Genomic DNA, 13,997 nt, shown 5'->3' with positions numbered 1-13,997 from the left:
TCTGGCATGACATTCTATTAATGGTCCCTATCATCCATACTGCAGTGGGTCACTCAGATCCCGCTTCGGTCCCACTCATTCCCCTAGATGAAAATGTTGCCTGCTGTTGACTGACAGCTGAGTCCCTTCACAGGCACTGGTCAAACAAGCTGCCTCACCCAAGTTGCATCCCCTCCCATCTCCGCTAAGGCAGCCTGTATCCAATGACTAGTCCATGGCTGGGTACAAAGGCCTGGCCCCCTTGCTCAGTTCAGGATCTCTCCGAAAGGAAAATCCACTAAAGCACCTACATGCAAATCTCCATTTCAGAATCTATTTTTTGAAAAGTTCAATCTTTTTTTTTTTTTTTTTTTTTACCAAAGCGATAGACACGACCCATGATAGTCCTGTGTTCAACATATTCCCAAGGGTTCTTACGCACACCTCCAGAGACATTAATCTAGGTAAGCTACTTCCTCTCCCCTCCTTGAGGAGGATACCAGAATGCAGATAAATGAGTGACATCACTCCACCAGCCAACCAACAAACCAGAGTAAATTCAAGGTTTAGTAACTGATTCATCAACTTCAGTTTGTTATTATTGGAAATATCATTTGGGAAACACCTTACAAGAGACAGAGTTGTGAGCATATCTGGCCCTGTGGTTGAAAACACACCTCTTTTATAAGTGTGCATGATGTGACAAGGATGTGAAGCCACATCCTGGACAACAAAAGCTGTGGTCTAGTAACCACGTAAATCCTACTACTGTCGCGGCGGCAGAATGTCTTAGGCACTCTGATTGGTTACTTCCCACAGTTCATAAATGTAGGTCAAAAACACTACTTGCTACTACTGTGCAGAGAAATACCTTGTTATCTGAAAGACACTATCAGCCAGAGGTTGGTTAACGGATAAAAAGTGCAGCTAGACAGGAAGTTCTGGTTCTCTGTAGCACTACAGGTTGACTATAATTCACAACAATTTATTGTATATTTTCAAATAGCTAGAAGAGCAGATTTTGAATGTTTACAATGCAAATAATAAATGTTTTAGGTGATGGATATGTTAATTACCCTGATTTGGTCAATATACATTGTATACATGTATCACACTGTGCCCCATAAATATGTACAATTATAATGTGTCAATTAAAAATTAAAAAAATAAAAGATGCTATCAGTCTTCCACCTAGACTACTGCAAAGCACATAGCCATCCAAAAAGTTATGGGCCATATTAACCCAACTCTACACTGAATTAAAAACATGAAAATGGACAACTTGGCATTTCAGAAACAAAGAAAAAGGAAGGAAAAGGAATTAAAGACATTGGAAATATTAAAATAGGGAAATCTGGTCAAACTATACAAGTATCAACATGGCTACAATATCTGGAGAAAATAATTTTGCAGTAGTTGAATAGCTCCCAGCAATTCCTGAGAATGGCCAAATTTATTCTATAGGAGACCAATAAATTCAAAATATTAGTATTCCTTCAATGTTCAGGAAAAGAATCTGTTTGATAACATACAACCTTGTTTTTTAATTCTTTGACAATGTCCCAGATATCGACTCTCTACCACTATTGGGGACTTTTGTCCTGTATTACACATCAAAATCACCTGTGGAACTAAAAAAAAAAAAAATGCCAAGGGCCCTACCCAGACCTACTGCCCCGAATTTCCAGATTTAGGGCTCAAGCACCTCTTTTTCTTTTGAGATGGAGTCTTGCTCTGTCGCCCAGTCTGGAGTGCAGTGGCATGATCCTGGCTCAATGAAACCTCTGCCTCCCAGGTTCAAGTGATTCTCATGCCTCAGCCTCCCAAGTAGCTGAGATTACAGGCACACATCATCACACCTAGCTAATTTTTGTATTTTTTAGTAGAAACAGGGTTTTGTCATGTTGGCCAGGCTGGTCTCGAACTCTCAGCCTCCACCTGCCTTGGCATCCCAGAGTGCTGGGATTATAGGCGTGAATCACCATACCCGGCTTAAGCATCTCTTTCTCAGGTGATCGTCATGCACACTAAAAGTTGAGAACACAACCCCACATCATAGGCAGATATAAAAATCTATCCATCCCCTCTCTCCTAGTCAAGGAACACACACACACACACACACTCACACACACACAAATGGGTCATATTACTTGGTTAATTTAAAGTCAGTGAATACTAGATTTTCCCAAAGTCTACTGGACTTACTCCAAAAACACTGAGAGAAATTGCAAAGAGATCCATCCCCAGGGAGGCTGATTTGTATTCCTATGTGCTAATGTAAGACTAATTCTGTAAATGGATTGGTTTTGTGCCTTACTGTTAGAAATTTAATCTGTCTTCTCTTGTTTAATAGAAGAAGGGATAATTACTAAAAGCCAAAGCAGTAAAAAGTGAAGAAACTGACTTAAGGTTTTTGTTCTCAATGTACATCTCCAGGGCAAAAAGAACATGAAAGATCTCTCTGGGTGGTGGTTTAAGAAACTGAGAAAAGCACCTTGAGTTCAAAGAAGAGATTTGTAATAACATTTTTACTAAATCTATGACTGAAAGGAGACTGTTTTCTACAGGCGTTTATCTCAACTTTCCACATACTGCAAAAGCTGAGCGGAGTAGACCCACACAATCTCAATCAGAAGAAATAGATGAGTTTCAGTTTCACCTGTGTCTTCTTTGAGACGGAAAAAGCTGGTTGGCTGGTGGGGGCGGGGGGGAGGGGAAGGTCTGAAAGGCAGTCAAGATAAACAAGCATCCATTTATAATCCACAATTTGTCTCAAAATATATATTCTTATATACAAAAAGAAAAAAAGTCAGAAATAGACCAGGCACAGTGGCTCACATCTGCAATCCCAATACTGGGCGACTGAGATGGACAGCTCATTAGGGGCCAGGAGTTCAAGACCAGCCCAGGTAACATAGTGAGACATCGTCTCTAGAAAAAATAAATAAATTAGCCAGGTGTGGTGGCGTGCACCTGTAGTCCCAGCTACTTAGGAGGCTGAGGTGGGAGGATGGCTTGAGTTTGGGAGGTCAAGGCTACCGAGCCATGATCACACCACTGCACTCCAGCCTAGGCAAAAGAGAGAAATCCTGTCTCCAAAAAAAAAAAAAAAAAAAGAATGTCAGAAATACACCAAAATGTTAACAATGGTAGCCTCTAAGCAATGATATCAGTAAAGATTTTTATTTTGTTCTATTCTTCTTAATTTCCTAAATATTTCTACAGTGAGCACATGATATTTTCACAGATGCAGAAAAGCAACACATTTTTTTTTTTTTTTTTTTTTGAGATGGAGTCTCGCTCTGTCGCCCAGGCTGGAGTGCAGTGGCCGGATCTCAACTCACTGCAAGCTCCGCCTCCCGGGTTTATGCCATTCTCCTGCCTCAGCCTCCCGAGTAGCTGGGACTACAGGCACCCGCCACCTCGCCCCGCTAGTTTTTTGTTTTGTCTTTTTTTTGTATTTTTCAGTAGAGACGGGGTTTCACCGTGTTAGCCAGGATGGTCTCGATCTCCTGACCTCGTGATCCACCCATCTCAGCCTCCCAAAGTGTTGGGATTACAGGCTTGAACCGCCGCGCCCGGCCCACATTTTTCAAGTAAGGTAACTTATGTTCAAAATACTATCTAAATTCAGGGCCACACCAGGTGCTAGGGTGAGCGAGGTGCTGTCAGCAAGTATATAAGAAATAGTCTACACTCAAAGAGCTAAAATCTTTTATAGAGGTAAGTCATTGTCATGTAAAATGAAATAAATACAGGAGACTACAACAGGCAATATAGATCGTCCCCTAAGGCACTCCAAAGTTCATTAGTAAGCCAACTCTATAGAAGTTGGAAATCATTTCTCCAAACTATGCTATAAAGAGCGGCTAAGCTCCCAAGCAGTCCACAAAAAAACAATTTATCTCTTAACATTTAACCTAATCCCCGTGCCTAGCTATGAGGAAGAGCAAAAGGGATTCAATAAATAGTTGTTGATCGTATGTGCGGGTGATATAAGTGAACTATAATACTACAGAATCTAACTAGCTCAGTGCCTTGCACACAGTAGATGCACAATAAATGTCCACGGAATTTGATTTATCCTTTTTTTACGAGAATAGGCTTTCCAGCTTCAAGACACATTCTCACTCCCCTGGGGACTCTAGCAAGGGAAGAAGGTAGAAGACGCTAACCTAAAGAAGGGCAAGTGCTGGGGGAAATCCCAGGAGGCTGGCTGTGGTGGTGAAGGAGGGTGGTGTGAAGCAAAATGGGCTGGGCCTCTGCTTTGAGCCCCCTTTTAATCCAAACGGGGATCTGAGCTTTAGGACATGACGAGGAGAGAAGACAGGAAGAGGAGAAGTTTCAGGTCCCAGAGGGGTACCACAGTGGGTGTGGTTTTGTGAAGAGTAAAGATGTTCACATACAGGGGGCTCAAACACTGCAGGCACATTCCCACCATCAGGACTGGCTATAGAATTTGTGGGGCCCGTTGGTCAAAAATGATTAAGATCATTGAAAATGATCAAGGCAACAGAGCATTCAACTAAGTGTGGGTCCCAGCCACCACAGAACCTTTGCACTTGCCCGTCTTGGCCTAGAATCCCCTCCCCCAGATCTCTGTATGTTCAGTCCTCACCTCCTGTAGGTTCTCCATGAAACGTGACCTTCCCAGAAAGACCCTGTTGGACGGCACTATTTAAAATTATAGCCCCTCTCCTGGCAGATACACTCTATCCGTCTGCTTATTTTTTCTCCAGAACTTTTATTACTGACAATTATTTGTCCATTGTCTAACTCCCTCTTCCCCAGCATGTAAGTTATACAAGGGCACAGGTTTTTTTCCTTCTTGTTCGATGCTATATTTTCAGTGCCTGGAACAGTGGCTGGTCCTAAGAAGACACTTAATAAATATTTATGGGATTAATGAATGAAACCCAAGCTGCTTCAAGCAGCAGACCCTTCCAACAAAGACCAGATGTAAGTCACAAGTTGTTCTAGTATACACAGGCATCATTTCAAAAGGTTCGTAAGTAGAGGCCTGCTAATTCGTGAATAACATGAAAAAATGAACGGCACTGAGGATAAAAACTTTTTAGTTGGGGGAAAGGGAGAAATTTGGATTGGAGAAATCAGGGAAGAATTAACACAGGAGACAGAACTCAAGCTGAGCTTTAAAACGTAGGCAAAGAACAGGAAAGAGGAAAGGAAGTTATTCCAGGTAAGTCAATTCATGAGTACACATTTGGTTTGGTTTGCTGTCTCACGGAATGTTAGCCAGAAGAAAAGTGTTCACATTAGGGAGCTTCCTTATTTGTGTTTAACTTAAAAACAGAAGAAGGTTAAGCCATTAAATCTATCTTGTTGGCAACATAGATGCAGGATCTGACAGGTTAAATATTGACATAGTGAGTGCTAAATATTGGCCAGCAGTATTAAAACTTTCAGCAGACTTAAAACTCCATATCTTAACCTAGAAGAATGCTTTGAATGTTCAAGGGTTCTAACAACAATAGAGCCTTTATGGCCGGGCGCGGTGGCTCAAGCCTGTAATCCCAGTACTTTGGGAGGCCGAGGCGGGTGGATCACGAAGTCAGGAGATCGAGACCATCCTGGCTAACATGGTGAAACCCCGTCTCTACTAAAAATACAAAAAACTAGCCGGGCGTGGTGGCGGGCGCCTGTAGTCCCAGCTACTCGGAGGCTGAGGCAGGAGAATGGCGTAAACCCGGGAGGCGGAGCTTGCAGTGAGCCGAGATCGGGCCACTGCACTCCAGCCTGGGTGACACAGAGAGACTCCGTCTCAAAAAAAAAAAAAAAAAAAAACTTTCAGCAGACTTAAAACTCCATATCTTAACCTAGAAGAATGCTTTGAATGTTCAAGGGTTCTAACAACAATAGAGCCTTTATAAAGTTGCTGTCAGAAGCAGTGATTTTGCCCACATTATTTCAACTCAACAAATGTAGATAGGGCCCCTACTGTACTAGTACGGCAGGTGGAGGTAGAATAGTAAGGCAACAGATCCTGCCCTCCAGGGATTCACAAGAGGCGGAAGTTAAGGGCTCATCGGTGATAAGTTTCAGCAAAGAGGAAGTAAAATAGCATAGCAAACTCTGAGTACTGATGAAAATGGCACCAGCTTACATTTATTGGACCCTTACGGTACTCCAGGTTTGGTGCTAAGTTCCATGCCTATTTCATGACCTCTTCACAAGATAGGTACTAAAGGGCACCTTTAAAATTAGAGGTGCCCCAAAGGTTGTAGCTCCTCATAGAGAACCTAGTAGTACCTAATGTGGTGATTCTGAAGGGATCAGAAGAGACCAGGGACGTGAATTCCAGGAAGACAGGGAAGGCCTTTTCCAACAACATGAAACATTCGGATGTGCCCTCCAGATCCTCCAGCATGCAGGTCCCGTCTATTTTTAGAATACAACAAACCCTTGAATAACACGGGTTTGAACTGCTTGGGTCCACTTGTATGCAGGTGTTTTCCATAAACATTGCATCGAATGTGCCTGCCTCTCCTTGCACCTCTGCCACCGAGACAGCAAGACCAATTCCTCCATCGCAGCAGCAGCAGCAGCAGCCGCCTACCCAGCGTGAAGGCAATGAGAATGATGGCCTTTGTGATGAGCCACTTCCACTTAATGAATACATACATTTTCTCTTATAATTTTATTAATGACACTTTCTCCTCAAGCTTACTTTATTGTAAGGCTACAGTATGTAACACACATAAAATACAAAATATGCGTTATCTGACTGTTACCTCTAAGGCTTCTGGTCAACAGTAGTTAAGTTCTGGGAGAGTCAAAAGTTACATGCAGATTTTTTACTGCAAGGAGGTCAGTTTCCCTAACCCCCCTGTTGTTCAAAGGTCAACTGTACTTGATTTACTTCTTTACTATTTTTGGCATCAATGCCTATACCTCTAAGGTGTTACAAATGGAAAGCCTTGAGAATCAGGACCTTAAAGCAAAGGAGGCTATACAGTAGAGTATAATGTCTGAAACTTGCCTGATCATGCCAGTCATCCGATTTCAGGACCCCTTCCCTGGTGAGGGAATTAGCAGGTCTGGGGAGGGTCCAGAACTTTATTATAACAAAGCCTGAAGGGATTCTTAGGCAAACTCAAGTGCACGTGGTGAAACTTGGAATTGAAAAGACCTGGATCCAAATTCAATCCCCAGAATCTATCAGCTGGGGTAACACTGGGCAAGTTACAGAGAATCTCTGAGTTTCTTCATTTGTAAAAGAAGAGTTAAAATCTACCTCACAGGATTGTTACATTCGAATTAGGGCAGAGCACAGGACTAAACACTTGGTAAAAACTCAAATAGGAGCTATTAATGCTATTTGAGTAAACTACACATTACATGAAATAAGCCGTTATTTCTTGAAAGTTTGCCACTTAAAGAATTATTCTCCCCAGCACTTTGGGAGGCCGAGACGGGCGGATCACGAGGTCAGGAGATCGAGACCATCCTGGCTGACACGGTGAAACCCCGTCTCTACTAAAAAATACAAAAAAAATCTAGCCGGGCGAGGTGGCGGGCGCCTGTAGTCCCAGCTACTCGGGAGGCTGAGGCAGGAGAATGGCGTGAACCCGGGAGGCGGAGCTTGCAGTGAGCCAAGATCACGCCACTGCACTCCAGCCTGGGCGGCAGAGCGAGACTCTGTCTCAAAAACAAAAAAACAAAAAAAAAAAAAAAAAAAAAAGAATTATTCTCGGCCGGGCGCGGTGGCTCATGCCTGTAATCCCAGCACTTTGGGAAGCCGAGGCAGGCGGATCACGAGGTCAAGTGATCGAGACCATCCTGGCTAACACAGTGAAACCCCGTCTCTACTAAAAATACAAAAAGAAATTAGCCGGGAGTGGTGGCGGGCGCCTGTAGTCCCAGCTACTGGGGAGGCTGAGGCAGGAGAATGGGGTGAACCTGGGAGACGGAGCTTGCAGTAAGCCGATATCGCGCCACTGCACTCCAGCCTGGGCGACAGAGCAAGACTCAGTCTCAAAAAAAAAAAAAAAAAAAAATTATTATTATTCTCAATTGGGAGGATCACTTGAGCTCAGGAGTTTGAGACCGGACTGGGCAATACAGGGAGACCTTGTCTCTACCAAAAAAATTTTAAAAATTAGCTGAGTGTGGTGGTGCATGCGTGTACTTCCAGCTACGCGGGATGCTGAGGGAAGAGGATGGCTTGAGCCAGGCAATTTGAGGCTGCAGTGGGCCAGGAGTGCAACACTACACTGTAGCCTGGGCAACAGGGCAAGACCCTGTCTCAAAAAAAAAAAAAAAACAGAAAAAAAAAAAAAGTGGGTTCCCAACTGGAAAGCTGTAGAAACTTCCTTTGGGCCTAATTTAAATCAAACCATTAGAACCTGGTGCCTTGTCCGCTTAACCTGTGAGCCACGGATGCATTTCAGCTGTTCTTGATTTTCCCAACTTTTTGAAGGTGGTTATTTTTAACGGACAGAGGGTCCCCAGCTTCCTCCATATTCTCCAAGGGATCCATGCCCCACAAAAAGATAAACTCTATCCTAATTAAAGTGCCCAAGAGATTCTTCCTCCTCTTCCTCCTTTTTTTCTGAGTTAATTTTTTTGCACGGTTGCAAAAATTAAATAGTGCAAACAGTATACAAAGAAAAGGCAAAATTCCTTCCTATCCATTACCTGGGTACTCCTTTTCAAAGGCAACCTTTGTTCAAAGTTTAGGTAGCTTTCAAGAGCAGGTTTCTCAACCCCACACTTACTGACATTTTGGCCTGGATAATTTTTTGTGCGTGCTGTCCTGTTCATTGTAGGATGTTCACGAGCATCTCTGGCCTCTAACCACTAGATGCTCAGTAACATGCACACAAACACACCCCGATGAGGCACCCAAAAATGTCTGCAGACACTGACACACCTGGGGGAACAAAATCGCCCTGGTTGAGAAGCGCTGCTTCCAGAAAGACCCTATGCACGCACAAACATCGGTGTTTGTGCGTCTACTCATTTTCTCGGGCAACTGATGGCACAGAGTTACTCTCCAAATCACTGCAGGGGTTTGTCCTGGGGGCGGGGGCCGGCGCAGGCATCGGGGGGCGGGGTGGGGGAGGCGACGGCCACTCACCAGGTCGCGGATGAGCTGGTCCACCAGCTGCTCCCCGCCCCCGGCACCCTCGCGGGCCAGAGGAGAACGGGAGCGGCTCGCCACGTCCTGCCCCTCGGTCCGAGTCGCCCGCGCTGCCGGGGGCCTCCCCGCGCCCTCCAGGAGACCCTGGGCCAGCGCCGGGTCCCCCGAGGCCTGTTCGCCGCGCCCGGGGACCACCTCCGGCCGCCGAGCCCACCTCTCTGCAGCCTCGGGCCGTCGCCGCTTCCTCGGCGCCTGGGCCTGCGCCAGCTCCTCCTGCCAGCGCCGACGGAACTCATCCAGGCTGCAGTCGTCCATATTCACTGCTCCCGGCGCTCCACGTTCTCCTCGGTTCCACCGGGTGCCACGGGACAGTCCCTTCCAGGGAAGTGTCCGCCGCGGCCGGAAGCCGCTGTTGCCGCAGCTCTAGGGTTCCGGGTGGGCGGCCACGCCCCCGCCACGCCCTCCGCGCTGCCCCTGTGCGCAAGTGGTGGTCTGGCTTGTGGTGCCCAGGCGGAGGTCTACGCAGCTGCTCTTCAGCCGGTCAGCTCTCCTGCCTATCACTTTTGCTAAGCTCTGACTTTGCGCCGAGCATTGTTCCTTCATTCAACAAACATGCATTGAGCGACTACTATATGCCAGGCACCGAGAATTCAGCATTTAAATCTGCAAAACAAAACAAAAAACCCTGACGTCTGGGAGCATGCGTTTAAGTGGGAAGGGAGACTTTAAACAAAGAAATATGAACATTTGAATCAGTGATAGGTATTAGGAAGAAAACAAAATAAGGTAAGGTAAGGGGAGTAAGGATTGATAGTGAAAGTCTCTTTAAGATGTTATTTGAATTAAAATGTAAAAGAGAATCAATGGGTGGATAAAGAAACTGGTATATACATATGGTGGAATACTACTCAGCCATAAAAAGGAATAAATTCACGGCATTCGTAGCAACCTGGATGGGGTTGGATACTATTATTCTAAGCGAAGTAACTCAGGAATGGAAAACTAAACATAATATGTTCTCACTCATAAGTGGGAGCTAAACTACGAGGATGCAAAGGCATAAGAATGACACAGTGGACTTTGGGAACGGGAGACGGGGGAGAAGGGAGAGTGGGAAGGTGGGGAGGGATAAAAGACTATAACTTGGGTTCGGTGTCTACTGCTTGGGTGATGGGTGCACCAAAATCTCACAAATCACCACTAAAGAACTTACTCATGTAACCAAATACCACCTCTTCCCAAAAAAACCTATGAAAAAAATAAAAAATAAAATAAAATAAAATCCGAAAGAGAAACCAGCCAAGGGAAGGTCAGATCTTAGGAGAGAGATTTCCAGAAGGAAATCCAAGGGCTTTAAGATGGGAAAGAAAGTGACATACGATGGCATTCCACTTAAAAATGTTTTCTTTGCACCTGAATTCCCTCAGCCGGAAGTTCCCCCCCCACCTTGACCTGGTTAACTCCTACACATCTTTCATATCTCAACTCACATTTCACTTAATCTTCCAACCTCCACTCAAGAAACATCAGGTATCCCTGTTATTCATTCTCACAGCATCCTGTACTTCTCATCATAATCCATAACACAATTTGTAATTTTATTTTTATGTGTGTGTATGTGTGTGTGTGTGTGTGTATATATATATATATATATATCCCTTCCCTTCTAGATTGGCAACTCTTAGCTTTGAGGCTGGTGATTAATACATGCTCAATAAATGTTTTGTTTTGTTTTGTTTTGTTTTGTTTTTGAGATGGAGTCTCGCTCTGTCGCCCAGGCTGGAGTGCAGTGGCGCTATCTCGGCTCACTGCAAGCTCCGCCTCCCGGGTTTACGCCATTCTCCTGCCTCAGCCTCCCGAGTAGCTGGGACTACAGGCGCCCGCCACCACGCCCGGCTGATTTTTTTGTATTTTTGGTAGAGACGGGATTTCACTGTGTTAGCCAGGATGGTCTCGATCTCCTGACCTCGTGATCTGCCCGCCTTGGCCTCCCAAAGTGCTGGGATTACAGGCGTGAGTCGCGGTAAATGTTTACTGAATGAATAACAATGCTTTAAGATGAGAACTATTCTTGTCCCCCACTTTACAAATGAGGAAACTGAGGCATAAAAATTTGGCAAACTTGTCCAAAATCACACAGCTGGTAATTTGCAGATCCAGGACTCTATTTTTTTTTTTTTAACTCTAGACATGACCTGTTAATCATTAAATTATACAGCCCACATGCCTACGCCAGCTAAGAATCACATGGCTGCCTCTAGTTACCATGATTTTTTTTTTCAATGTAGTAATAGTAATGGCATGACCTGGGCTCTACAGTCAAACAGACAGATTCAGGTGGGAATCCCAGCACCCCCATTTATTCACATCTCATTTCTTCTTGCAATGCCACTTCTAGAAATTTACCCTAAGGGAAGAAAATTGAGCATGAGTCCAAAGAATACTTAGGTGAATATTTACTGAAACATTATTTATAGAACTGAAAATCAGAAGCAATCTAATTGCCGACAATAGACAAGACATTGATTAAATAAACTGTGCTCCGTTAGAATGTAAGAAAGATCCTGGCTGGGTGTGGTGGCTCACGTTTGTAATCCCAGCACTTTGGGAGGCCGAGGCTGGTGGATCACCTGAGATCAGGAGTTCAAGACCAACCTGGCCAACATGGTGAAACTCTGTACTAAAAATACAAAAATTAGCTGGGCGTGGTGGCACATACCTGTAAACCCAGCTACTCAGGAGGCTAAGGCAAGAGAATCGCTTGAACCCTAGAGGCGTAGGTTATAGTGAGCCAAGATCATGCCTCTGCACTCCAGCCTGGGTGACAGAGCAAGACTCCATCTCAAAAAAAAAAAAAAAAAAAAAAAAACGGAAAAGAAAGACAGAAGGAAGGAAGGAAGGAAGGAAGGAAGGAAGGAAGGAAGGAAGGAAGGAAAGAGAAAAAGACCCTATCTAGAATGCCAGCTCCCTAAGAGTAGAGGGCTGATCTATTTTGTTAACTACTATGTTTTCACCACCCAAAACAGTGCCTGGAATATAGTAGCTGCTCAATAAATAATGAATAAATGAACTACTGTGCAGCTATTAAACGTTACATTGGAGAAGAAAATTTTATCACATGAAAAGAATTTCACAATATAGCAAGTGAAAAAAGTCAGGCTATATAATCATATATACAGTATAACCTGTGTTGCATCTTTTTTTTTAAGTGTGTATGTGCATTCTAAAAGGAAGAATATATACCCAAACATGCATGGAAGAAATTTCTAGAGAAGGTAAGATTATGGGTGATTATCATGTTCTTTTTCTTTATCTCTATATTCTAATTTTATTTTCCTTTTTTTTTTCTCTCTCTTCTTTTCTTTTGAGACAGGATCTCGCTCTGTCACCCGGGCTGGAGTGAAGTAGGGCAACCTCAGCTTACTGCAATCTCCACCTTCCAGGCTCAATCAATCCTCCTGCCTCAGCCTCCCAAGTAGCTGGGACTACAGGCATGCACTAACATGCCCAACTAATTGTTGTTGTTGTTTGTAGAGAGGGTTTCGCCATGTTGTCCAGGCTGGTCTTGAACTCCTGGGCTCAAACAATCTGCCTACCCCGGCCTCCTAAAATGCTGGGATTACAGGTGTGAACCAACATGTGCAACCGTATAGTCTAATTATCTACAGTGAATGTTGTCCAAGCCTGGGTTCTCACAGTAAGCAAGCCTGAGCCCTGGGTTTGTAGGGAGCTAGTTTATTTAGAGAAGTGATTCTAGAGCAGAGGCCTGGGAGACTAAGAAGAGTGAGACAAGGAAGAAGGGACAGTTAATTGAAAGAGCATCTTCGAGCCGGGAGTGGTGGCTCATGCCTGTAATCCCAGCACTTTGGGAGGCTGAGGTGGGCGGATTGCTTGAGATCAGGAGTTTGAGACTAGTCTGACCAACATGGTGAAACCCTGTCTCTACTAAAAATACAAAAATTAGTGGGACATGGTGGCAGGCGCCTGTAATCACAGCTAGTTGGGGTGCTGAGGTAGGAGAATTGCTTGAACCTGGGAGGTGGAGGTTGCAGTGAGCTGAGATCGCACCACTGCACTCCAGCCTGGGCGACAGTGTGAGACTGTCTCAAAAAAACAACAAAAAAAGAAAGAGCATCTTTGAGTTGTTCTCCCATGGCAATTTAGGCTCATTCCACTAGCACCTTCTAAGGAGCCTTAGAACACAGCTCAGAATTGTCTTCCCAAGAGATAAGAACCAGAAGAGGGAAGCATTTGTCCAGTGACTCTCATCCCCTGCTAGAGAAAGGCTAAGCCAGGAGCTTTAACAACCTCCCACTTCTAGATTGTGTATAAGTGAATGGATTATCATGGATGTTCCATATCAAGGCAGCAGAGATGCTCTGGGGCAAAAAGCAGGAGGTACTCTGTGCAGCTAACAGGAACGACCGTCAGGTTACAGGTGTGCAAAGCCAGCTGCTACAGCAACGACTAAGGTAAAAGATCAGTCAAGTGATGCAAGATGGAACATAAGCATCCAATGCAAATAAGCATTCTCTCTCTCTCTCTTTTTTTTTTTTTTTTTTTCTGTAAAGGTTTTATTATACACAGAAGGGGAAGAAGTCTCAGTTCTTTTTGGCAGCCATTCACTTCCTGGAGGTCAAGACATTGCCCAGCCCCTCTCACTTCTTATGGTGCAGATGTGTGTCCCCGCTCTCTTCTTAATGAACTTGAGAGTCCACTTTTTCTTGGAGACCTTGAACAGTTCCAAGGTGCATCACTTATATGGAACAAATTATGTTCCCACATGAACTTTATGTCCCACACGAACTTTCTGTGCTGCGGTGGGGTGCCGTGCTTGCTCACATTCTTGGTCCTCATCTTGTGGCCTTCATTGAGACCCACAGACATGGGAGACCACAGAACCATGGCTGCTGCT

General features: G+C 44.5%; 1 protein-coding gene across 26 annotated transcripts in view; it reads right to left on the bottom strand.

Annotated features, from left to right (window-relative positions):
• Window positions 1–9,470, bottom strand: part of FBXW8 (F-box and WD repeat domain containing 8) — a 115,686-nt gene extending 106,216 nt beyond the window's left edge. For 22 of the 26 annotated variants that reach the window (XR_012420711.1, XR_012420709.1, XR_001483652.4 and 19 more), the window contains exon 1: window positions 9,080–9,470. Coding sequence is in view for 6 of the 26 variants with exons in the window: in XM_005572347.5 (XP_005572404.1) it covers window positions 9,080–9,397 (318 nt within the window). In the remaining 20 variants the exon portion in view is untranslated. The remainder of the gene's footprint in view (window positions 1–9,079) is intronic. The other 4 variants (XR_012420719.1, XM_005572349.5, XM_074007979.1 and 1 more) reach the window with 1 other exon arrangement.
• Between the last annotated feature and the right edge of the window lie 4,527 nt (window positions 9,471–13,997).

Source organism: Macaca fascicularis, chromosome 11, assembly GCF_037993035.2.
Source record: "Macaca fascicularis isolate 582-1 chromosome 11, T2T-MFA8v1.1".
NCBI lineage: Eukaryota > Metazoa > Chordata > Mammalia > Primates > Cercopithecidae > Macaca > Macaca fascicularis.
The sequence above is the reverse complement of the archived record's forward strand: the minus strand, read 5'-3'. Positions and strand labels throughout refer to the sequence as shown.